Here is a 26,058-nt window from a genome sequence, read left to right as displayed (position 1 = left end):
AGTATGGCCTGGTCAGCTGGGTACGTACTACAGCCCTGCTATTAACAACAGATTACACAGACAGAGAAGTATAAACTTCCTCCAAGTGCCACATTAATGAATTTGGTCTCATCCTGTCAGGGGTATTCCCTTTGCTCAATCTATTCTCTCCCCCACTTCTCTCTTGTAGAAACATAACTCATTTTCTCTCTTTCCCAGCTCTGCTGAAGGGTCACAGACGTGAAACATTAACTGCTTTTCTCACTACAGAGGCTGCCTGACCTGCTGAGTGTTTCCAATGTATTCTATTTTTATCAGAGTATTTACAAGGAGGTGTTAAGTGTGTCATCACAGACAATCCACTTAAAATAAGGAGAGGAAACACTTCACAGTCCCACAGGATTGGTCACCTATCCAACTGGCCTTATGCCAACCTGACCTCAACAGTTGGTACCAGTGGAGTGGCAGAATGAAGCAGCTCCAGCTCTGGCACCAGATATCAACCAATGCAGCATCTGGGTCCATTAACAGACACACAGACCAGAAATTACTGAGGCCCAGAAGGCAGTGAACAGAACTGAGGCTCTTAAACACATATAGAACATAGAACAACACAGCACAGGAACAGGCCCTTTGGCCCACAATGTTGTGCCAAATTAACTAAGCTAATGATACCTAATCCCTTCTGCCTGCACGTGGTCCATATCCCCCCATTCTCTGCATATTCATATGCCTATCTAAGAGCCTCTTAAACGCCTTTACTGTACTTGTCTCCACCACCACCCCGGCAGTGCATTCCAGGCACCCACCACTCTCTGTGTAAAATATTTGCTCTGCACATCTCCTTTGAACTTTCCCCCTCTCACCTTAAATGCATGCCCTCTAGTATTAGACATGTTGACCCTAGGGAAAAGATACCGGCAGTCTACTCTATCTATGCCTCTCATAATTTTAGAAACTTCTTTCAGGTCTCCTTCAGCCTCTGTCGCTCCAGAGAAAACTCTAGTTTGTCCAACTTCTCCTTATAGTACATGCCCTCTAATTCAGGCAGCATCCTGGTAAACCTCTTCTGCACTCTCTCCACAGCCTCCACATCCTTGCTGTAATGTGGTGACCAGAACTGAATACAATACTCCAGATGTGGCCTAACTTGAGTTTTATAAAGCTGCAAAATAACTTCCCGACTCTGAACGCAATGCCTTGACCAATAACAACAAGCATGCTATATGCCTTCTTTACCACTCTACCAACCTGTGCAACCACATCCAGGGAGCTATGGACTTGGACCCCAAGATACCTCTGTATATCAAAGATCCTTCTGTACAACAAATTTTGTCCACATTCTGTACACAAATTTTGCATATTATGTACAGGTGCCTGCTAACTATTAATAGCTCTCACTGTAACCGTCCATTCCCACAGTAGTCACTTTAAACCCCAGCAGAACCACTAAACCCTCCACAAGAGTCCATTTAACTGCAAACATGAAGCTAATTTCCTCTTCACTTCAATCCCTGATTCCCTGTACGATATGAAGTGGTGCACAAGGCAGATATTTCTCCAGATGAACATTTAAACCAAAATGATCTTTCTTTCAAAAGCCCTCAGTCTATCTACCTAATTCCAGTGCCCACCCACCCCCCAACCTCCGGCCTTGCATTGGGATTAATCAGGTGTCCAATTCAACTGGAGTTTTAAACCCAACCTCCTCTGTTACCAAAACCCTATCTCCTAAAAATTCATCCTCAATTAGCAGTGCTAAACACATCTTTCACCTCTGCCAAAGTTTAGAAGGACATTAATGCTGGAACATTGACATAAAAATCATGCACTGTGTTATTACTTGTTGCTAGGTTCAAGGAAAGAAAAGATTAAACTACAAATCATAATGTGTCCAAATTTAATATCAAAGTTGGGTGGGAACATAAGTTGTGAGGACACGGCTTGTCTGTGTGGGGTATGGATGGGTTGTATAAGTGCGCAAAAACATGGCAAGTGGGGTATAATGTGGGAAGCATGAAATGGAAGAAGGGAGAAGCAGTGTGCTACTTAAATGACGTGAAGCTGTGAAATGTTGGTGTTCAGAGATCTGGGTGTCCTGGGACAACAGACACGAAGCTAGCAAGCAGGTTCAGCAAGTAATTAAGACCAGCGAGATGTTGGCCTTTACCGGGGGAGGAAGAAGTTGGTGAGACCACTTACAGACTTATGTCCCTGCCCTGAAGGCAGTTCAGGGAAGGTTCAGCGGACTGAGTTCTGGGCTGAGGTCCCTGTCCTGTTGATCCTGAACCTCTGGGGTTAGAGACGTGAAAGGGGATCCTACCGAGAGGGTAACGGGTGGATGCTGAGAGGACGATTCCTCCATGGGGGGTATTGGCAAGCACCTTAAGATGCTTCTGTGCTGTTTCACTGTTTGCTTTACATAAATGGCCTTTCGGCTGCCCATTATTTTTAAGAGTTTGTCAGATTTATGTGTTAATTTTCCCATGTAACTCCATATGGAAGGGAAATCCTGTGAAATCATATACACTTTGATGAGATCATATGGCCCTCTGGTTCAGAAAACAATTTAAACTGTTCAGTCTCTTTGCTGCATTTAGGTAGTTAAAGGAAGTAAAATTAAAATTCATCTTTCTTTTTCTTTCTTTTCAAGCTTTCCCTCTTTTTTTTACCCGATCTGGATCATCTTGCCTCTCTGGCATTTACCGATCCTTAATTCTCATTGGTTAAGGAGGTTGATTGGCAGTTCTGTCATTCCCTGAGGTCCCTGGAGACCTCTGGTCCTTGCCTGCTCACACGCCCAGCAAGTTACAAACAGGTGCAACCTATCTCAAACAGGAAGAGGCTTCTGCCGGAAGATGCCCCATTCCCATAATATCTGGCCCATTCCCACCTGGGATTTGAGATTGATTCCACTTGGGGTGTATTGTCATTTGTTAACAACCAGAGATGTTTTCAGTCATATTCCCGATCAGGGCCTGGGACACAGGGAGGAACAGGCAGCTTGGAATGTGAATTACACGATAAAAGATGGAGGATAGTGGAAAGACAGAGAAAGTTACAGCTCAGCAGAAGCCTTTCAGCCTGTCCTGCTGGTGTCTGATCTTGGATTCTGTTCCAATAACCCACAACCCCCTCCCAACAAGCATTTATCCTATTCCCTTACCCCACTGGGCTGCTTCACCCACCACAGCTACATTAAAACATCTTTCCTCACCTCTAGCCCATTCACCAATCTCTTAACCCCACATACAATAAAAACAGAAAATGCTGGAAATACTCAGCAAGTCAGGCAGCATCTGTGGGGAGAGGAATAGAGTCAATTTTGCAGCAGTCAGAGAGTGTGAACATAGGCAAAAGAATGTGGGAGTTGCAAAATGCAGAGCAGGAGGACAAGCCTGGCAGTTCAGGTCACTCTCTGATGCTCCCATTCACTCACTGACCAGATAACCTTGCTTATAGCTTATCCCCATAGTCACCCTGGTTTTACCCTGTCAGAGGCATCACCCTCCCCCACCCTTCCTGCACCTTTACAAGATTATTTTGTCTCCTTCCCAGTTCCGACGAAGGGTCTTCAACCTGAAACATTAACTCTGTTTCTCTTCCCACAGGTGCTGCCTGACCTGCTGAGTATTTCCAGAATTTTCTGTTTTTATTTTAGATTTCCAGCATCTGCAGTTTATTTTTTGGTTTTCTTTTAAGCCCTTGTCCTCTGAACACCAACCACTGTAACGCTAGAAGTAGTTTCTCTTTATTAACTATTAAAACTTCAATCAAGTCTCCCCTCACTTGCCTCCTCTCCAAGGAGAACAAGCCCAGCTTCTCTGGGAACTCTGTGCAGCTGAAACCTCTCACTCCCAGCATGGGACTGAGGGGTCTTGTCTGCACCCAGTACCTTTGCTGTAATGTAGAGGTGAACTCAACCCAAACCTCCAAATGAGACCCAAGAAGCATTTCATTAATGTTCAGCCAACCTTCCTTTTTCTATATCTCCAATAATAAGACCAAGGATCCCATCAAATTTTTCACCAAGAGTTTCCATAGAGCATAGACAAAGAAAATCAGAATAAAAAGTGGGACGTGATTGGGATTTTCCATGCATCTGTTGAAGGACTCTGGCAGGGAGAAACAGCCCAGCGCCTCTTTCCCAGGGCACCAATGCTCAATACAAGAGGGCATGGCCTTAAGGTAATGGGTGGGAAGTTCAAAGGAGACGTCAGAGGGAGGTTTTTCACCCAGAGAGTGGTTGGTGCATGGAATGCGCTGCCGGGGGTGGTGGTGGAGGCTGATATGTTGGGCAAATTCAAGAGATTGTTAGATAAGCATATGGAGGAATTTAAGATAGAGGGATATATGGGAGGAAGGGGTTAGATAGTCTTAGGAGTGGTTTGAAGGTCGGCACAACTTGGTGGGCCGAAGGGCCTGTATTGTGCTGTATTGTTCTATGGTTCTGTAAATGTGTTATGGTTGAAAACAAACCCCTTGTGAGATCGAGCAGCCTGACTGTAACACATGTGGACAAGGATCCATCAGTCCCTACACAAGCAGCCTCACCATTCACAAAGCTGCTTGGAATTAAACTCACATTGGAGCCCAGCACATTTTTACATCTCAAATTCCTCATTTAAAATGCAAATCAATTCTCAAAGAAGCTTTCCAGTGACATCCTCCATACCAGGTGCTGTTCAAGGATATGTTAAGCATTCAACACAGCAAACAGCATTAAAAATGCTTTATAATTTCCGGCTTCTGGTATAACTTTGAGGACATTAAAGATAAACAACTTCAATACTAATGTTTTTCAATAACTAACAAGAGATTAAATTATCAGACAATTTCAGGCGGGTGGAAGTGACGACATTCAGTGAAATGGAACCCTGTGCACGGACCAAATCACATTTACACTTCAGCACTCATCTTAATTGAGTCAGGGTCCTTGGCATCTGCTGAACACAAAATAACTTGCTGGTAGCTTGTGTTTGGAGCCTTTTCCTTTTGCCTGCAGAAAGAATGTGACATTAATGCAGCAACTGCAGCACATTGCAGTGCAGGACACATGAGTGTCGGGAACGTGGAGTTTGTTCAGCTGCTCGAGGTTGCTCCCATCGTTCCCAAGCTCCTCACCGCCATTTCCCCACATTGGCTGCACTTGGCTTCGTTTCAAGAATTTTCAGGATTTATTGCCCTTCCCTAATTGCCCTTCCCTAATTGCCCTTAAGAGGGTGGGGGAGAGCTGCCTGCTCGAACCTCAGCAGCCCTTCTAGAGAAGGTGCTCCCACAGTGCTGTTGGGGAGGGAGTTTCAGGAATATAGACCCAGTGACGATGAAGGGACAGAGATATATCTCCAAGTCAGGATGGTGTGTGGCTCAGAGGCGAACCTGCCGTTGCTGCTCTTGTACTTCTTGGAGGTTGTGGATTTGGGAGATGCTGTCAGAGTGGCCTGGGTCATAGAAGTCATAGCCAGACAGCACAGAAACAGGCCCTTCGGCCCAACTGGTCTATGATGACCAAGATTCCCACTTAAGCTAGTCCATTTGCCTGCATTTGGCCCATATCCCTCTAAACCTTTCCTATCCATGTTCCTGTCCAAGTACCTTTTAAATGTTGTTAATGTACCTGCCTCAACCACTTCCTCTGGCAGCTCATTCCATATACTGGCCACCCTCTGGGTGAAAAAGTTGCCCCTCAGGTTCCTATTAAATCTCTCCTCTCTCACCTTAAACCTACACACTCCAGTTCTTGATTCCCTTTCCCTGGGAAAAAGACTGAGTGCATTTACCCTATCCATGGCCCTCATGACTTTATACACCTCTGTAAGGTCACCTCTCAGTCTCCTATGCTCCAAGGAATAAAGTCCTAGCTTCCCCAACCTCCCTCCATAACTCAGTCCCTTAAGTCTTGGCAACATCCTCGTAAATCTCCTCTGCACTCTTTCCAACTCAATGGCATCCTTCCCATAGGAGGATGGCCAAAACTGAACACAATACTCCAAATGTGGCCTCACCATCATCTTGTACAACTGCAGCATAATGCCCCTACTCCTATACTCAGTGCCCTGACTGATGAAGACTAGCATGCCAAACACCTTCTTCACCACCCTGTCTACCTGCAATGTCACTTTCATGGAACCATTTATTTGTACTCCAAAGTTCCTCTGTTCTACAGCACTTCTTAGGGTCCAACCATTCACTGTGAAAGTCAGAAAGTCAGTAAACTTGCTACAACATCAATGTTTACCCGTCACTGAATCCCATTTATAGTGTTTCAAACCAGCCCTTGAGCCACAGTTGTATGGAAAGGAATTGAGTTGCATTTAAATGTAAACCTTTTCTGCACTCTTTCCAGCTAACAGCATCTTTTCTATAGCAGGGTGAGCAACTGTGGTGCATTTTATAGATGAACATTGGTGCTGATTTATGGGAACATTAGGAAGCACTAGACAATCATCGATTTTATAAGACCATAAGGTATGGGAGCAGAATTAGGCCATTCAGCCCATTTAGTCAGCTCTGCCATGGCTGATTCTTTTTTTGTCAACCCCATTCTCCCGCCTTCTCCCCGTAACCCTTAACCCCCTTATCAATCAAGAATCTATCAACCTCTGCCTTAAATACACCAAATGACTTGGCCTCCACAGCCCTCTGTGGCAACTAATTCCACTGATTCACCACTCTCAGGCTGAAGAAATTCCTCTTCATCTCAGTTGCAAAGGGACATCCCTTTATTCTGAGGCTGTTACCTCGGATCCTAGACTCTCCTACTAATGGAAACATCTTCTCCAGGTCTACTCTACGCAGGCCTTTCAGTATCCGGTAGGTTTCAATGAGATCTCCCCTTAGCCTTCTGAAATCCATCGAGTACAGGCCCAGAGCCATCAAAAGCTCTTCATACATGAAGCCTTTCATTCCCAGGATCATTCTAGTGAACCTCCTCTGGACCCTCTCCAGGACCAGCACATCTTTCCTTAGATACGGGGCCCAAAATTGCTCTCAATATTCCAAATGCTGTCTGACCAACACCTTTTAAAGCCTCAGCAGTACATCCTTGCTTTCATATTCTAGTCCTCTCAAAATGAATGTTAACCGATTCCCTTGAGTCCATACCTTTCTTTAAGGCAGCCACGATCAGTGCAGCTGCAAGAATCTGTCACGTTGCTTGGCAACAGTAGCCATACAGCAACAATCCGCCCATGAGCACAGAGAGCCGGGCATGAGGGCAACAGGGGCTTTAACCATGGTGGACGGGTGCAAACGCCTCACCCAGGATCGGAGGAGAAGTTAGTGTTCTACAGGGGAAGGGTGCTCCCAATAGTCCAGTATCTGGCTCACAGGGTGACGTTTGCTGCCCTCCCTCCCCACTCACCGACTTCCCAGTTCCTACTCTCCCTACCCACTCACCAGGACCCCGTTCCCTCCCTCCCCACTCACCGGGATCCTGGTTTCCACACTCCCTACCTACTCACCGGGACCTTTCAACTCATCTAGTTCACTGGAAAATTTATTACCATACTGTGTAGCCAGACAAAAGGAGTTAAAAGCATGTTGGGGTATGAATAGGAAATAACATCCAATAATCCAAGAAATCTACCAACACCACCAAAGTCCTGGACATGCTGAACAATTGGACTTCCACTGTCCTGAGAGAGCAGAGGACCTGTATGTTGGTTGGGAGGGTGGTGCTGGCTGCACTAGTGCTGCCCCCTGCTGAGAGCCTCCCAACACTGCAGCTGCCATCTGCCCTTGGTCTGAGCTGCCCTTTGATGGCACTGTGCCTTCGCCTAGCATTCCCAATCCCAGAGTCGGAGCAGCGGTGTCCCAGAGCTGCTTCAGACAATTCCAGCTGGAGGGAGTCTGGAGCACTGGCTCCTAATCTTGGGTGTTGACAACGTGGAATAATCTTGTCCCATGCATGTCACATCCAAGGTCAGTTTGCACTGGTCCAGTATCCCACCTGAGATCAGGATTTGGGAAAAGGCATTGAGGAAGACCTGGTTACTCCCTAACAAACAGATGGAAAATATCCTTCCTTTCCTAAACCAGAAACTGGGGGGGGTTCAGGGATAGCAGTGCAAAGGAGGTTGATCAGATTTGGCAGCAAAAGCTCAATAAACTCACCATGGGACAAAATAATGCAGTACAGGGCACCAGATGTCACACACATCTGCCACAGTGCTTGGGTACTCACCGGCTGATGTTCTCGATCTCCTCAATGGTGTCCGGTAAAGTCAACCCTTTCGTCTCCGGCAGGAGAAGAACCAGGCCTCCAGAAATCAGACCGATCACTCCTGGGAACGGACAAACAGGACAAGGAAAGTTTAGTGAAAACCTAACAAAAGAAGGGATTCAATTAAATTTGAAGGACATTTCGCTGGGATTGAGATTTCTCCTGCAGTGTTTGTTTGAATGATGCCTTGTACATACTGTATTCCACACCATCACAATGCTGCAAGGCCACACTGAGAAGAAAGGTATCAGACTGGACCTTGGCTAACATTGGATCAGATCGTTCTTGAGGAATTGTCCCTTGTTAGGTTCATCTCCATGGAAGGTTGTCCGTTTAATTTTCTTTAAATGTGCTTGGTTAAGTTGAGAACATTCAGCACTTATAGACCAAAGAACATCTAACATGGACAGATGTTCTGGCAGCCGTAAACAGAATGTACACGTTCGATGAGAATGGCTGTGGTACAGGGGTGATGTGACTGAGCTGGCCACTCAGAGGCCTGGTCCAGAGACCCAAGTTTAAATCCCACCATGATAGCTGCTGTTGTTAATAATGGTGCTGTTGTTAGTGTCAGTGTCGGCAGTGATGTCAGTGCACATGTGGGGTCCCTGAAAGTGCTTCTCTGATCCTACAACTGGAAAGATTGCAATAAAGACGGAAACTGCCAGAAGCACTCGGTAGGTCAGTCAGAGTCTACGAAGAGTCGATGTTTGATGAGCTTTCATCAGAACCAGGGATCAGTGAGCCTTGAGGGAGAGAACAGGGATGGAGTGCTGGGTGTGTGTGTGAGAGAGCAGGAGACCTGGTGTTAAATGAATGCAGACTTTAGGCTGCCTGTTCCCAGGTGCACCTCAAGGATACATGCCTAGCCCACTGTTCTACTCTCTCTCTACACTCATGACTGTGTGGCCAAGCACAGCTCAAACACTGTCTATAAATTCACTGATGACACTACTGTTGTTGGGACAATCTCAGATGGCGATGAGGAGGCGTACAGGAGTGAGATAGATTGGCTGGTTGAGTGGTATTGCAACAACAACCTCACACTCAACATCAGCAACACCAACGAATTGATTGTGGACTTCAGGAAGGAGAAGTCGGGAGAACACACATCAGTCCTCATTGAGGAATCAGCGGTGGAAAGGGTGAGCAGCTTCAAGTTCCTAGGTGTCAATATCTCACAGGATCTATCCTGGGCTCAACACATTGATGCAATCACAAAGAAGGCACGCCAGTGGCTCTACTTCATTAGGAGCTTGAGGAGATTTGGTATGTCACCAAAGACTCTTATAAATTTCTATAGATGTACAGTGTAGAGCATTCTGACTGGTTGCATCACTGCCTGGTACAGAGGCTCCAATGCACAGGATTACAAGAGGCTGCAGAGGGTTGTAGACTCAGCCAGCTCCATCACAGGCACAACCCTCCCCACCATCGAGGACATCTTCAAGAAGTGGTGACTCAAGAAGGCAGCATCCATCATTAAGGACCCTCACCATCTGGGACATGTCCTCTTCTAATCACTACCATCACAGAGGAAGTACAGGAGCCTGAAGATGCACACTCAAGGATTCAGAAACAGTTTCTTCCCCTCCGCCATCAGATTTCTGAACCCATGAACACTACCTCGTTACTCCTTTTTTATTCCACTATTCATTTATTTTTGTAATTTATAGTAATTTATGCCTTTGCACCATATTGCTGCCACAAAACAAATTTCATATCATATAAGTCAGTAGTAATAAATCTGATTCTAATTCTGATTCCCATTCTGCAGACACTGGGGCTTCGATAGATGCACTAACTCCACCTCATTGCACCCTTCATTCAGCAAAGCATTAAACTCGTTAAACGCCTACCAAAAACCACAAGAGGCAGTCCGGTCCAGATATCAGCCAGCCGGTAGACAATGAACGGAGCGACAATCCCTCCGATGTCACACAGTGCCGAGCAGACCGAAACACCAAGGTTTCTGCAAGGGAAAAGAAATCCCTTTACTCACCCATTTCCAATCCATCAGCACTAAGCAAAATTTCACCCACAAAATAAAGGGTCACACAGTGGAGCAATTTGTAACTACTGTATAAGCTCATTAAAGGACCAGTTTCACTGTGTGGAGAATAACTTCCAGCTCAGACACACCTTATGAAGGTCGGATATAACTCAGCGTTTACAAATACCACCATTTCGAAGCTGACGGTGATGCCCAGTTTACCAACAAAGGCGATTGCTGTCGCTAGCCAGCTAACACCTGCATTGGGAAGATGCAGAAAAGTATAATTAGCAAAACAATATCTGTCAACGGTCAGGTATTGTTCTAAGTTTGTGGCATCTGTCTGTCATAGAAAGCATCCTATCTGGATGCATCACAGCTTGGTACGGCAACTGCTCTGCCTGTGACAAGAAACTGCAGAGAGTTGTGGACACAGCTCAGCACATCACGGAAACCAGCCTCCCCTCCACGGACTCTGTCTACACTTCTCACTACCTCAGTAAAGCATCCAACATAATCAAAGACCCCACCCCCCCGGACATTCTCTCTTCTCCCCCCTCCCATAGGGCAGAAGATACAAAAGCATGAAAGCACGTACCACCAGGCTCAAGGACAGCTTCTGTCCTGCTGTTATAAGATTATTGAACAGACCTTTTGTATGACAAGATCAATCTACCTCACCATGGCCCTTGCACCTTATTGTCTGCCTGCACTGCACTTTCTCTGTAACTGTAACACTTTATTCAACATTCTGGTATTGTTTTCCCTTGTACTACCTCAATGCACTGTTGTAATGAAATGATCTGTATGGATGGCATGCAAAACAAAGTTTTTCACGTGACAATAATGAACCAATTTACCAATTTTGTTGAAGGATTTTAATTTGATTTGTTAGAGACCTGAAAATCTTGCTATTGCTGATTGGGTTGGTGTGTGTGGGCACAGTCACAGGGACTGGAGAAGCCCCCATCAGGGCAGATTAATGGGGTTCTTGTGCCATCAGCTGACAGCTTTCACTGCCATGAGGATAGGATGCTAATTCTCTCCATGCAGTGAGGAGATTACCTTCTACATTTAAATAGTGTCTGCATCCTCCAAGCACCAGACTCGTTCCAAGGATGGTAGGAGGGATTGCTGGATGAGGAGGGATTGAGGAGACTAGCACTGTACTCTCTGGAGTTGAGGAGAAGGAGAGGTGATTGCATTGAAGCTTACAACATTTACACAGGGGTCTGTTATGGGACAAGTTCGAGGTCTCAAGAGTAAAGGACTCTGAACACAGTCTGGCAAGGAAGGATTTTATTTACAAAGACAAACACGGGAAAAGGTAATGAGGGCAACACATGCACACACGCACTGGTGATAGAACGTGTGGGGAAATCGCAACGGGGTAAAATACACACACACACACACACACACACACACACACACACACACACACACACACAACGAACTGGGTACAAACAATCAAGGAGAAGCACTATGCTACCCTCCACCCCTTGACTCAGTGCAGGCATGGCTCCACGCCCCCAGGAATCTGAACTTAAGATGCTTCTAAACCTGTCGAGGTGCACAGCTTACCGGTGGTCTCTCCAGCATTGTTGCATGATTCCTCTGGGACAACAAAAAGACGGAACCAACACATGGAGCACTCTTTATAGTGCTGGAGGGCTGGGGGTGGCCCAGCCCAGGTAGTTCAAACAGGCCAATGGCCTGGGGCCAGGTACAAAGGTGCTTACCAAGGCCAATCATCAGGTGTACCCTGATGGGTTGGGGGGTGGGGGTGGAGCCAGGCCTTGATTGACAGTGGTGTGGCTTTTGACCAGGTACTGGGCCGTGCTATCACGTGACAGCCTCGGCCCTCAACAAAACAGGGTCGACTAGCTAGACGCAGGGAGGACACTTCCACTAGAACCAGGGGTCATGGTCTCAGACAGGCTAATTAGGACTGAGGTGAAAGGAAAATTATTCACCCAGGGGCTGGTGAGTCTTTGGAATTCTCTACACTGGAGGGTTTCGAGTGCTGAATTATTGACTTCATTTGAAAAAGGTCAGTAGATTTCTGGGAATCAAAGGATGTGGGGATAGTGCAGGAAGATGGAGGTGAGGTAGAAGATCAACCAGGATCTGGATGAATGGTGGAGCAGGTTTGGAGAGCCAGGTGGTCTACTCTTGCTCCTAATTCCTTTGGTCTTCTTATGGATAAAGCACTGGGACGATTTAATGAGTTGCTCTATTGTGGCTATGATACAGATACTGCCTCTGGAGAGATCTGTTGTACAATGGACCAGACCCTCTCACTCGCCTCCCAGCAAGCAAGCACACAGCAGGGTGCCATTGATTATTTTACCAGGTGGGCGCCAGGGCAGAGGGGCTTCAGTTACACAGGGGAGGCTGGAGAATCTCGCATTGTTATCCTGACAACAGAAAGGATAGAGAGAGATCTAATGAATGCTCAAAATCGAGAGGGCTTTCAACAAAGTCATGGGAAGGGAGGGGGGGTGGCAAGAGTCAAGCTTGTCTAAAAAGAATTAGCCTGGAGAGAGTGTGGGTGGATGGAAGGTAAAGAGACGTTCTTTGCAGCAGTTACAATCTACGAGGCACTGCCCAAAATAGGAAATAAATCCGACAGGAACTTGTAAGAGCACAGGACTTAAGAATTTCAGGAAAAGGAAGGGTAGTCTACTGACTGGATGCTTCTTTCAAAGAGTAAGCACGAGGGGAATGGGCAGAATGGCTTCCTTGGGCACAGGGTGATTGCATTCTGTCCTTAGTTATACGGTGAACATCTGATTACGTGGGCAGAATCACAGTCGGAGTGGTACTTGCTCTCGGGTATGAAGGCCGCTATCAGGCAGGAAGCCCCCGACAACAGGCCGCCAGTTGCAAAGGGAAGGCGTCGGCCAATCCGCTCGATGACGAGAAGGATGAGGATTCCCGCCGGGATTTCCACAGCTCCGGAGATGAAGAAGTCGAGGTAGATGTTTCCACCCAGAGTTCCCAGACGCATGACCAGCCCTTGGTACACCAAGGCACAGGCGAACCTGGAGTCAAGTGGCATCAGATTAGTCCAGGGCTTCCTTGCCAGCTGTTGACCCAAAGTGTTCTAGGAGATGTGAGGAAAGGTTGAACCTACTCTCAATGGAGTTTAAGAAGAATGAGGAACGATCTTAAGGAAACATAGGCCACACTCCATTGTGAAGGTCACATTCTCTCTAATTTGGGGATCATTACAGCAATTATATGGATCAACAGGAAAGCTAGGCGGACCAATGGCAAACTTAATCCTGACAAAGGCAAAGAGGTGCATTTTGGAATGCAAACAAGGGTAGGATGTAAAGTAACTAGTTGGGCCGGAGGGAGTACTGATGAACAGAGGGACCATGGCGTTCAAGTCCATAGGTTCCTGAAAGTGGCAGCGCAGGTGGTTAAGATGGCAAAGGTGCTTGCTTTCAATGGCCATGGCAGAGAATACAAGAGCTGGGACGTCATATTACAGCTACAGTATGTCATATTAGGACGTCATATTAGGAAACATTGAAAACCTGGAGTAGTGTGTGCAGTTCTGGTCACCACACTGTAGGGAGGATGTGATTGTGCAGGAGCGGGTGCAGAGGAAAGTCACCAGGGTGTTGCCTGGATATGAGCAGTGCAGTTACAAGGAGGGACCAGAGAGGCTGGATTTGTTTACCTTGAAGCAGAGGAGGATGAGGAGTGACCTGATAGGAGGTATATAAAATTATGAGGCAGATAGATAGGGTAGATAGTGAAAATCTTTTGCCCATGATGGGGGTGTCAAAATCAGAGGGGGAGTGGTTTAAGGTGAGAGGTAGGAGGTTTAGGAGGGATCCAAGAGGATTTTTTCCCTCCACACAGAGGCTGGTTAGAGTCTGGAAATGCGCTGCCTGAAGAGGTGGTGGAAGCAGAGACTTACACAGTGCCTTAGAATCACCTGGACAAGTACTTGAATTATCAATGCATAAAAGGCTACATAAGTAACAAAAGAAATGAGATTAATGTAGGGCAGTACAACAGAGGGCATGGACCTGGTGCGCTGAAGGACCTGTTTCTGTGCTCTACAACCCTATGACTCCAAGTTCGTTTCACATTTACATGAGACGGTGACTCTGTGACAAAACATAACGTCCTGGCAACTGAATCTCAGCTTATCTTATGTTTGAGGTTGATCATAGTGTCAGAAGATAAGATACAAGATATTTTTATTAGTCACATGTACATTGAAACACACAGTGAAATACATCTTTTTTGCGTTGAGTGTTCTGGATGCAGCCCGCAAGTGTCGCCACGCTTCCGGCGCCAACATAGCATGCCCAGAACTTCCTAACCCATACGTCTTTGGAATGTGGGAGGAAACAGGAGCACCTGGAGGAAACCGATGCAGACATGGGGAGAATGTACAAACTCCTTACAGACAGCAGCCAGAATTGAACCTGGGTCCCTGGCACTGTAATAGCGTTACACTAACCACTACACTAGTGTGCCTGGCATAGAATCATACAACATGGAAACAGGCCCTTTGGCCTAACTCATCCATGCCATCTAAGCTAGTCCCATTTGCCCACATTTGGCCCATATCCCTCTAAGCCTTTCCTATCCATGTACCTGTCCATTTCCAGTTCCTCTGGCAGCTCATTCCATATATGGACCACCCTCTGGGTGAAAAAGTTGCCCCTCAGGTTCCTAGTAAATCTTTTCCCTCTCAGTTTAAACCTATGTCCTCTAGCTCTTGATTCCCCAACCCTGGGAAAAAGACTGTGCACGTTCACCCTATCTATGCCCCTCATAATTTTATACACCTCAATAAGATCAGCCCTCATTCTCCTACCCTCTAATGAATAAAGTCTTAGCCTGCGCAAACTCTCTTCATAACACAGTCCCTTGAGTCCCGGTAACATCCTCGTAAATCTTTTCTGCACTCTTTCCAGCTTAATGGCATTGTTCCAAAACTGAACACGATACTAGAGTTCAGCAACAACCCCACCCCGTCTAGTTCAGGTCCCATTGTCCCAATAGACCCTTGGTCCACCTTACCAAGCTCCACTGGGACTGTGAGGGAGTAGGCTCAATGACTGAAATGTTCCTTTATCCCCTTGTTCACTTCTCATGTCCTTAACACTGCCCCCTTGTTCATAGTTTTTAGAGTTAAGAGACACGTGAATCCTTTAGACAGCAGATGACGACTTGTCCCAATGACTTGTCTAGGATGAAACAATTACAGAAGCACCATCTCACCAGTTGTACATCAAGATAAGGGTATGTTTCCTTATCTGGGGAGTTCGTACCAGGTCCATGAATGATGGGCGGCCCAAGTCTTCATTGGTCTCTTCAATGTTCTAGAAAAGAAGTTATGAAAGTGCAGGGTTTGAAAAGCTTAGGACAACAGTCTCAGAACAGATGATGCTGGAAGTATTCAGCATGTCAGGCATAGAGTTCTCAGCCATACCCATCCCATTTCCAACACTTGGCACTCTCCTCCCCGCAAGGACTAGGATAGGGTCTCCCTTACCCTCACCTTCCACCCCACCAGCTCCTGCATTCAACCGATCGATCTCCACAATTTCCACTGCTGTCAATGAGATTCCACCACCAGACCCATCTTCCCTTCTGCCTCCAGCTTCCAGTATGTGACTCTCTGGTTGTCTCATCTTCAACAACCACTCACAATATTTTCCCATGTAGGGATGCACCTCTTCCCTTCCCACCATCCAGGGAACCAAACAGACCCACCAGATGAAGCTACGATTGACTTGAACTTCTTCCAATCTAGTGTACTGCATTTGGTGCTTACAATGTGGTCTCTTCTACACTGGAGAAACCAAACATACATTGGCGCCTGCTTTGTGGAGCACTTGGGTAGGGTTCTGTATAATTGCAACAAGACATTCTCAGATCCTCTTTCTATAAAGGCCAGCATACAATTTGCCTTCTCAACTGCTAATTGGTCTTACACATTAGCTCTCAGTTAGCGGGTGTATGAGGACTAGATCTCTTGAACTTTCAACACTTCCCCAACTTATCTCCATTTCAGTAATATCCCGCCACTTTGCTTTCCTTCCAAAGTGGGTGACTTTGCATTTATCCATGTTGCACTGCATCTGCCATTGTGTTTGCTCGCTCACTCAAACTCGTCCAAATTGCCTTGAAGCCTCTTTACATCTCCTCATACTCACGGTCCCGCTCAGTGGAGTTTTTAAAGCTTCAAGTTCCTAAGTGTAAATTATCACCAAACAATTTGTCCTAGTCCAGCCACGTGTGACACTATGGCCAAAAAAGCACAGCAGCAGCACCCCGACTCCCTCAGGAGGCTGAGGAAAATACGTCATGTCCCGATGACTCTCACCAATTGTTACAAATGCACCATAGGAAGTATCCCATCCAGATGCATCACGGCTTGTATGGCAACTGCTCTGCCCAAGACCGCAAGAAATTGCAGAGAGTTGTGGACATAGCCCAATCCATCACGCGAACCAGACTGTTGGCTCTGTCTACACTTCCCGCTGCCTTGGGAAAGCAGCCAACATAATCAAGGACCCCTCCCACTCCAGTCATTCTTTCTCCTCCACCCTCCCATCAGACAGAAGATACAAAAGCTTGAGAACACGTACCATCAGGCTCAAGGACAACTTCTATCCCACTGTTATCAGACTCTTGAACAGACCTCTCATACAAAAAACAATGAACTCCCAATCTACACATAGATCTCCCAATCTACCTTGGCGTGGCCCCCGCACTTGATTTTTCTACCTGCACTGCACTTTCTCTGTAGCTACAACACTATATTCTGCATTCTGTTTTTCTTTGTACTACCTTGATGTACTTATGTATGGCATGATCTGTCCGGATGGCACGCAAATTGTAGCTTCTCACTGTATCTTGTTACATGTGACAACAATAATAAACTAAAGTAACTGGAGTAAACTTTAACCAGTCAATATCCGCCACTTCCTCAGTCCCTTTCAGTCTGGGCTCCGGAGCCTGAGGTCTTCACATGGAGGGGAAGGGCAGCATTCTCACCGTGAAGGACATGTACACCACATCAGGCGGACTCCACCCTCTAGCTTGGCCCCATTCCACACACCCAACGATCCGAAGGGAAACTTCGAACAGTTAATTGAGTAAGGATATTCGTGCACTCACCTCATATATTTGTGAGAGGCTCTTCCCGTTCATCTTTGCCATCTTCTGCACAACAGCCATGGCCTGAGAGTTCTTGTTCTGGGAGAGCAGCCACCTGGGAGACTCGGGGATCAACCTGTGGAGGGAAGATACCCTGTTACTGTGCAGCCAGTTCTGGGTTGGCCTCTCGCGCACCGCTGACATCTACAGATGTTACCAGTAGTAGGTGAGGAAGAGGAAGTTGGGAATGGTGGTCGCCAGCTGCAGGTTCCTCCAGTCGGGGATGAAGTAGGCAACGGCGGGGAGCAGCATCATGCCCGTACTGTAGCAGACTTGGTACAGGATGCCCACCGTCCTACGGTACTCCAGCCCCACGAGTTCTGTGACTGAAACAAAGAACACGGCTCAATGACGCCCCAAGTTCTTTCTGGGAGAAAGTGAACACTGTGGTCAGTGCTCTGTAATGGAAGCCACCCCAAACCGTGCACATTTACTGCATAATAAAAGATACAGTGGATGAGAATCCAGGTCCAATCTGCTTGTAATTTTTTTAAACAGCTGTAAATGAACATTTAAATAAATGCAATAGCTGGAAATCTGAAATAAAAAACAGAAAATGCTGGAAGCCCTCAGCAGGTCAGGCAGCATCTGTGGAGAGAGAAACACATAATGTTTCCAGTCCGAGACCCTTTGTCTTTTGGCTGTCCTGGTGTAGGTCCTGGACCTGAAGTGTTGACTGTTTCTCTCTCCACAGAGTTTGGCAGAGCTCTGATCCTTGCAGAAGCTGCCTGGGATGAGAACATAGGCTCACAGAATTATCCCATTGGCCCCAAACTGGAATCCCAGCAGAACTCCCCGGCACTATTGATAAGTTTAACCTCAGAATCCAGCACTCTCTGATGCACTATTGCAGCTCATGCCTGGGTAGACTACAAAATGCCGTGTGTTTCAGTTGGATTCACATTAACAGATGGTAAGTTACTGAGAATGACAGTCAGCCTTATATGACAAATAAAAACAAAAAGTGCTGGCAACACTCAGCAGGTCGGGCAGCATCTGTGGAGAGAGAAAAACAGTCAGTGTTCCAGAATGGGGAAAAGACAACAGGTCCTGGACTGGAAACATTATCTGTTTCCCTTTCTATGGATGCTGCCTGACCTGCCAAGTGTTTCCAGAATTTTCTGTTTTTATTTCAGATTTCCAGAATCTGCATTTATTTTGATTTTCATTTACAATTAGACAAAGCCCAATGGTGTCACAGTTCATTGACTGTCAAAATCTGTAGTTCCACACAGGACTGTGCATTTTTCCCTTTGATCCTCACCAATCTCTATAAATGCAACATAGAAAGCATCCCATCCAGATGCATCACGGCCTGGTACAGCAACTGGTCTGCACAAGACCACAAGAAGCTGCTTGTGGACACAGTTCAGTCCATCATGGAAAGCAACCTCCCCTCCATGGACTCTGTCTACACTTCTCGCTGTCTCGGCGAAGCAGCCGACATAATCAAAGACCCCACCCACCCCTGACATTCTCTCTTCTGCCCCCTCCCATCAGGTAGAAGATACAAAAGCCTAAAAGCACGTACCACCATGCTCAGGGATAGCTTCCATCCTGCTGTTATAAGACTATTGAACTATTAAACTATTCCCTAGTACGATAAAATGGGCTCTTGACTTCACAATCTACCTCATTATGGCCTTGCACCTTATTGTCTGCCTGCACTGCACTTTCTCTGTAACTGTAACACTTTATTCTGCATTCTGTTAATGCTTTTCCCTTGTACTACCTCAATGCACTGATATGATGAAATGATCTGTATGGACAGCATACAAAACAGTTTTTCACTGTATCTCGGTACATGTGACAATAATAAACCAATTTACCAATTTAAAGCAGCAATGGATTAGCAAGAGGAACATTTGATATTAACACAAATATTCGAGGAGGATCATTTAAGAGTTGGAAATAGCATGTTTTAAATAAACAAAGATTTACAAGTAAAATAAAGCACACATTTTGAAGTTGATGTGCTGCTAATGTTAGTTTAAGTTTATGTAATTTATGTTTGTCATGTACTGTGTTGCTACTGCAAAGAGCAAACTTTCATGGCATTTGTACCTTGGATACGTATGCCCATGACAATAAACCTGAACCTGAAATTGCTAATCAGAAATGATACCATGATTGACAGCTGAGGTATTTTGAAGTACAGCGCCACAATACTGTTCCCAGTGATACCTGCTTACTGCGCTACTACAGAACAACCAAGACGTGTGTCACTGATATGCAGGCGGGAGGAGCATCCTTACTGAAGACGTATGCACAAAGCCAGCATCCTTTACTGAACACGCCCTGAAGCGTTCGGAAGATCACAAACCAAGTGTAGCTGGGCAAGAAAGCGACGATCAGACCCACCACCGAAGTCACAAACGTTGCGGACAAGAAGCTGAATTTTCTGCCAAACCTAAAAGAAGGGAATCATTTAAGGATTAAAATGGCAAGAATGTGACTACTGCATCCCAAGCTGCTGATCGGCCGGCGCCGTTATACCTACATGTCCGCCGCGTAGCCCATGATTACTGTTCCAACCATGAAGCCCATGTTGAGACAAGCTTGAGTCAGGTCCACCTTCCAGCCGTCGGCACACACCAGCTCAAACTGTGGGGAATAAACGGACAGAAACTGCGGGGTAGCCGTGGCTTTGTACTTGAGAGGGATTGAAATACATAATCCCAGTCCCTGCAGACGGAGAGTGCCGCAAATGCCCGGCCCCCCGTCCTGCGAAAGTTAATGTGCGGGAGTTACCCAGTCGCAGCCGCCCCCTCCTCCCCCCCCCTCCCTCCCCTCCCTCCTCCCCCCCCCCCCTCCCCCCCCCCCCCCCCTCCCTCCTCCCCCCCCTCCCCCCCCTCCCTCCTCCCCCCCCTCCCCTCCCCCTCCCTCCTCCCCTCCTCCCTCCTCCCCCTCCTCCCTCGCCCTCCCCACCTCCACCCCCTCACCTCCTCCCCCCAACCTTCCCCCCTCCTCCCCCTCCCCCCTCTCCTCCCCCTCCCTCCCCCCCTCTCCCTCCTCTCCCTCCTCCCCTCCCTCCCCTCCCTCCTCCCCCTCTCTTCCCCCTCCTCCTCCCCCCTCTCCTCCCCTCCTCCTCCTCCCCTCCCCCTCCTCCTCCTCCTCCTCCCCCTCCTCCTCTTCCTCCTCCCTCCTCCCCCTCCTCCTCCCTCCTCCCCCTCTCCCCCCCCCCCCCTTGGTCCTGCCTGTGATTCCTTTACAACAACTTCTTTAATCATCTTGAATCTGCTTCCATTTCCTTTCCAGGGCAGTGAATCCTGGATCACTGTGTCAGGGTAGTTTCCTCCTCCCACTGCTTCTTTAGACGAGAAGCCCTGGTTCATTGGAAAGTTCCCCTCCGTTGATCAAAATAGAGACTCCCTCCGCCAGGTGGCCTCTGACTCCCTTCCCTGTCACAGGACCACCCTGCCCGGGAGTGGTTCTGTTAAGTCTCCCTGACCCCACTCTGAAACCTTTCCCTCCTCTCTCTTCACCCCAGTGAACAGAGTGGTAAGGCACTTGTTCAACCATTGCTCACTGTACATTCCCCACCACACACTGCCTGTAGACCACTGACTCCCCTGCTAATCTCTGCACCTCCCTCTTTCAACGTTTAGACCTCCTAGGCATTGTATTCTGCTCCGTTATGGATCCAACATTTGTCTTAAACCTTTCCCCCCTCACATCTCAACCTAGGCAGAAACTGTTCCTAATGTCAACAAACAAAATGCTGGAGGAACTCAGCGTGTCCATTCCCCACTCCCACAGACGCTGCTTGAACCACTGAGTTCCTCCAGCAGATAGCTTGTTGTTCCAGATTCCAGCATCTGCAGTCTCCTGTGTTTCCCTGTGGGGACTTGTCTGTGATTAAACTCACTCCTCTCTGGGAATGCACGTTCTTTATCCACTGATTGCAGGACTGGACTACAATTCAACCCTCTCTGGCCTAGATCCCTTTACAAAGCCCATCTACAGTTAAAGAACATGCATGAAAAAAAATTAAATTGCAGATGCTGGAACTCTGAGTTAAAAAAACAGAAAATGTTGGAAATACTCAGCAGGTCTGGCAGCACCTGAGGGAGGAGAAACAATTGATGTTTCATGTTGGAGAATCGGATGAAGGGTCTTTGACCTGAAACGTTGGCTGATTCTATTCGCACAGGTACTGCCTGACCTGTTGTTTACAGTGTTTACTGTAAAGAAATGTTATCTTTGAATGTCTTCCCCTTCTCAGTACAATTGTAAAGCTGAGGTCAGCATTGTTACCTACCCAACAGTCCATAGACCCCTGACCCAACACCACTTCCAGACCCCACCAGAGACCTGAAATGCACAACTACCCAGGAACGACCTACTACTTCCCCTTGTTCTGCCCCCATACCTTGCTCCCTTCCGCAGCTGCATCAGTAATAACTGGGGGACTTAAATTGTCTTGCCCTCACGTTATTGGGTGGTCTTTAGTGCACACTCACACGCTCACACACACTCACACACACACACTCACACATACACTCACACACACACAGTTCAATGTTACCTGCCTGTGTCCTAAGCAGACCATCAGGTCAATTAATATTCAGCAGTACTATGGCCTTTTCCACCAATACTGTCATCTCTCCATGTCACCCCATCTCACTTCCCCACCCCTCTAACACTGTGATTCCTCCTGCACATTTAAAAACAATGAATACACGGGATAAGGAATGTGACTGCAATTGTTTTAAATTAATTTTTTGGGATCTGGTCATCACTGGTAAGCTGACAGTTTACAGTCCCTCCCCAACTGTCCTTGAACTGTGGGGCCATTTCAGAGTGAACTACAGTGGAGTCACATACAGGCCAGGCAGGGCTGGGATAGTCTGGGTTCCTCCCACAGAGGACAATAGTGAACCCATGACGAGGGGTTTCCTCCCGAGTTATAGAGTTCTACTCTATGTACTGCAACTCGTCCATGCGGTCCAAGATTTCAATCTAAGCTAGTCCCATTTGCCCATATCCTTCTAAACCTTTCCTATCCATGCACCTGGACAAATATCTTTTAAGTGTTGTTATTGTACCTGCCTTCTATATCATTAACTGAATTTAAGCCAGTGCCCTGGTAGGATTTGAACCCGAGTCTTGAGTTGTCAGCACAGGCCTCTGGATTACAAGCCCCACAATGAAACCACTGCACCATCACTGCCCCTTCAGATAGAGTCATGGACAATATTCACCCCTCACTAACACCAGGTTACATGGTCACTTACCACAAGATAACTCATGGGTCCTTCCTGTGTGCAAGTTGACTACTGTATTTACTTGCTTAACAGGTAAAAGTGAACAATACCCCAAGGAGACCACAGATAGAACATAGAACAGTACAGCACAGGAACAGGCCCTTCGGCCCACGATGTTGTGCTGAACTAATTAAACCAGTAATTAGATGCCAACTAAACTAATCCCTTCTGCCTGCACAATGTCCATATCCCTCCATTCTCTGCACATTCATGTGGCTATCTAAGAGCCTCTATCGTATCTGCCTCCACCACCACTCCTGGCAGTGCATTCCAGGCACCCATCACTCTCTGTGTAAAAAAACTTGCCCCACACATCTCTTTTGAACTTACCCCCCTCACCTTAAATGCATGCCCTCTACTATTAGACATTTCAACTCCAGGGAGAAAAAGTTCAATGTAATTAAGTTCCACTTAAATGCAACTTAATTCCTTCTATACATCTCTGCCTCAATAGCTGGTTAGACACACTATAAATGGGACTCAGTGGTAGGTACACATTGATGCTGTAGCAGGTTTACAGGTGGATGGGTTTTAGTTATATCGAGTTTACACACCATAGTGATCAACCTCCCCCCTCACCCTGCCCTCTTCCTTGCCCCCTGCACCCACTCAGTGATGGCCCAGGTTCTATGAACAGCAGTAGCTCCCCAGTATGGGACCTGAGTGATTGCTGGTGTGCTGGTCTGTGCGCTAAGCCTGGCCTCACATCTACCTCTGGTGATCTCCCAGCAGGTGCATACAAAGTTAAACAGAACACAAACTCTCCCTGCAGGACAAGGATGGGTTCACCTCCACCACTACAACTGAAATCAGACCTTCAAATGTTTTACTTTTAAAAGCCTCACTGATCTGCTTACTATTTTTAGGGATCTCATTAGCCTCAGTGTTATATGGCAATCTTGCATGAGACACTAATTGAATGCCTTTGAGAAATGTCACACTGTGTAGTTACCCTTCAACTCTGTGGCTTCTCTGTCTATTTTTGCTCCAATCACTTATTGGAAACACGCCCCATTACCAAGGCCTTGGCTCAAGAGTTCTGCCGCACCTTAATAGAGTCATACAGCATGGAAACAGGCCCTTCGGCCCAACTCATCCATGCCAACTGTGTTGCCCAGCAAGCTAGTCCCATCTGCCTGCATTTTGCCCATAGACTCTAAACCTCTCCAATCCATGTACTTATTTAGATGGCTTTTCAATGTTGCTAATGTGTTTGCCTTAACCACTACTTCTGGCAGTTCATTCCAAATATGCACCACCCTTTGCATGAAGAAGCTGCCCCTGATGTCCCTTTTAAATCTCTTGCCTCTGATCTTAAACCTGTGCTCTCTTGTTTTTAGCACCCCCTCCTCCCTGGGAAAAAGACTGTGTTCTTTCACCCTGTCTATGGCCCTCATAATCTTATACTGTATACCTCTATCAGGTCATCCCTCAATCTCCTACGTTCCAGGGAATAAAGTCCTAGTCTATGCAATCTCTCCTTGTAACTCAGGCCCCCCAAGTCCAGGCAATGTCCTGGTAAATCTTTTCTGCACTCTTTCTCGTTTAATAACACCTTTCTTATAACAGGGTGACCAAAGCTGTACTCGATGCTCCAAGTGCGGCCTCACCAACATCTTATATAACTGCAGCATGACTTCCCAACTCCTATACTCACTGCCCTGACTGATGAAGGCCAGCATGCCAGATGCCTTCTTCACCACCCTGTCTGCCTGTGACGCCACTTTCAGCGAGCTATGCACTTGCACTTCTAGGTGCCTCTGTTCCATAATGTGTGCAATCAAATTCAATATAAAGCCATGGAGAGTTTTCAATTTAGTTTATCACAAAATATGACATCAAACAACTTGCAGAGAGAATCCCTTCCATTATAACATCAGTTACATTCACAATCACTATTCAAATTTGAAAGATGGACTATACTCTTTCATTCAGTTATTGCTGCCCAGAGATATCGTCACTATTAATCTTCACTCTACAATGATCTAAATTAAACACAAACTCCCAAGCATCAGTAGGGTATGACTTCAGTTCCTGCTATTCAATAACTTGGCTTGATATCATTCCACCCACTAAATCTTTCCATGGTGCCTTAAGGAGTACAATTAGGCAAAAATTAACACTGAGAATATAAAATTATGAGAGGCATAGAAAGCCAGTATCTTTTTCCCAGGGTTGAAATGACTAATTACTAGAGGACATGCATTTAAAATGAGAGGGGGAAAGTTCAAAGGAGATATCTGGGGCAAGTTTTTTTTACACAGAGAGCAGTGGGTGCCTGGAATGTGCTGCCAGGGGTGGTGGTGGAGGCAGATATGAAAGTGGCATTTAAGAAGCTGTTAGATAGGCACATGGATATGCAGAGAATGGAGGGACATGGACCATGTGCAGGCAGAAGGGATTAGTTTAATTAGGTGTCATTAGTTTAATTAGTTTGGCACGGTAGCGTAGCGGTTAGCGCGATGCTATTACAGCGCCAGCGATCGGGGTTCGATTCCCGTCGCTGTCTGTGAGGAGTTTGTACGTTCTCCTGTGTCTGCGTGGGTTTCCTCCGGGTGCTCCGGTTTCCTCCCACATTCGAAAGATGTACAGGTAGGTTAATTTGGGGGTTTAAAATGGACGGAGTGGACTCATTGGGCCGGAAGGGCCTGTTACCACGCTGTAAATAAAATTTAAAAATTTTTTTTAAATTAACATCGTACTGTTCTATGTTCTACACAGATTACATTATTACAGTGAATGGCTAGCTACTGAACAAGGAGATTCTGAGGAGCATCTCAGAGGAGAAATGAGAGGCATAGACTTGGAAGGGCAGTCTAGACAGTACGGGCCAGGCAAACAAAAGCAACATTTGCCTCCTGGAGATGTTGATGAGCTACCAATGGTGCACACTTACAGACGTTTCTACTGTCTGCTGACTTTCTAATGCAGTTGGCATGATATCTCTGACCAAAGCTGAAACGTACCTCAGTCACAATGCTGGAGATCGAGCCATTCTCAAAAACCCACCCATCCTGGCACGTTGTAAGTGGGAGATCTTGGGAGTGATTCTGGGCAAAGGGAAGTGGATTGTCACAGCTGACGGAGGAGGAATTCCAATCCAGGTCGAACCTCTCGCACTGACTGTACAAGGAGATCCCAGGACGTCCTGCAGGCAACGTGTAATTCTTCTCCTGATCCAGGGTCCAGTTGCACTTCTCCCTCAATCCGGACACCCCAGGGCTCCTGCACCAGTGGTCAGGAGTAATGGCTAGGAACACAAAGCCGACGTAAAGGTAGGAGAACATCGCTGAAGTCAGGCACACGAGCAAAAAGGTGATCTTCTGGTACAGCCCAAAACCCCCCACTTCTTCCAGAACATTATCAAAGGTCGGCATTGTGAAAGAACCGTCCTACAG

At 46.7% G+C, this 26,058-nt stretch overlaps 1 protein-coding gene across 1 annotated transcript; it reads right to left on the bottom strand.

Moving 5' to 3' along the window:
- Positions 1-3,539: 3,539 nt before the first annotated feature.
- On the bottom strand, positions 3,540-26,058 carry LOC127568393 (solute carrier family 22 member 2-like). The gene is made up of 11 exons (XM_052012071.1): positions 25,627-26,058; positions 19,894-19,997; positions 19,649-19,803; positions 17,551-17,719; positions 17,355-17,469; positions 15,450-15,550; positions 13,026-13,240; positions 10,346-10,454; positions 10,063-10,175; positions 8,165-8,264; positions 3,540-4,978 (listed from the first exon to the last, which is right to left on the bottom strand). Exons 1-11 carry the CDS (start codon positions 26,035-26,037, stop codon positions 4,879-4,881), a joined length of 1,692 nt encoding a protein of 563 aa, XP_051868031.1. The 5' UTR covers positions 26,038-26,058; the 3' UTR covers positions 3,540-4,878.

The sequence above is a fragment of the Pristis pectinata genome, chromosome 3, assembly GCF_009764475.1.
Source record: "Pristis pectinata isolate sPriPec2 chromosome 3, sPriPec2.1.pri, whole genome shotgun sequence".
Classification (NCBI taxonomy): domain Eukaryota; kingdom Metazoa; phylum Chordata; class Chondrichthyes; order Rhinopristiformes; family Pristidae; genus Pristis; species Pristis pectinata.
Note: the sequence above shows the minus strand (reverse complement) of the source record. Positions and strands in the feature narration are given on the sequence as shown.

Bases quoted from the DNA above. Each gene is read 5' to 3' on its own strand.
- LOC127568393 (XM_052012071.1), bottom strand. From the start codon at position 26,037: ATGCCGACCTTTGATAATGTTCTGGAAGAAGTGGGGGGTTTTGGGCTG. The intron at 17,470-17,550 runs GTAACATCTGTA...TTCCCTCCACAG, and splicing joins CTCTTCCTCACCTACTACTG to GTTGATCCCCGAGTCTCCCA. The intron at 10,176-10,345 runs GTGTGTCTGAGC...TTTCCCTTGCAG, and splicing joins TTATATCCGACCTTCATAAG to AAACCTTGGTGTTTCGGTCT.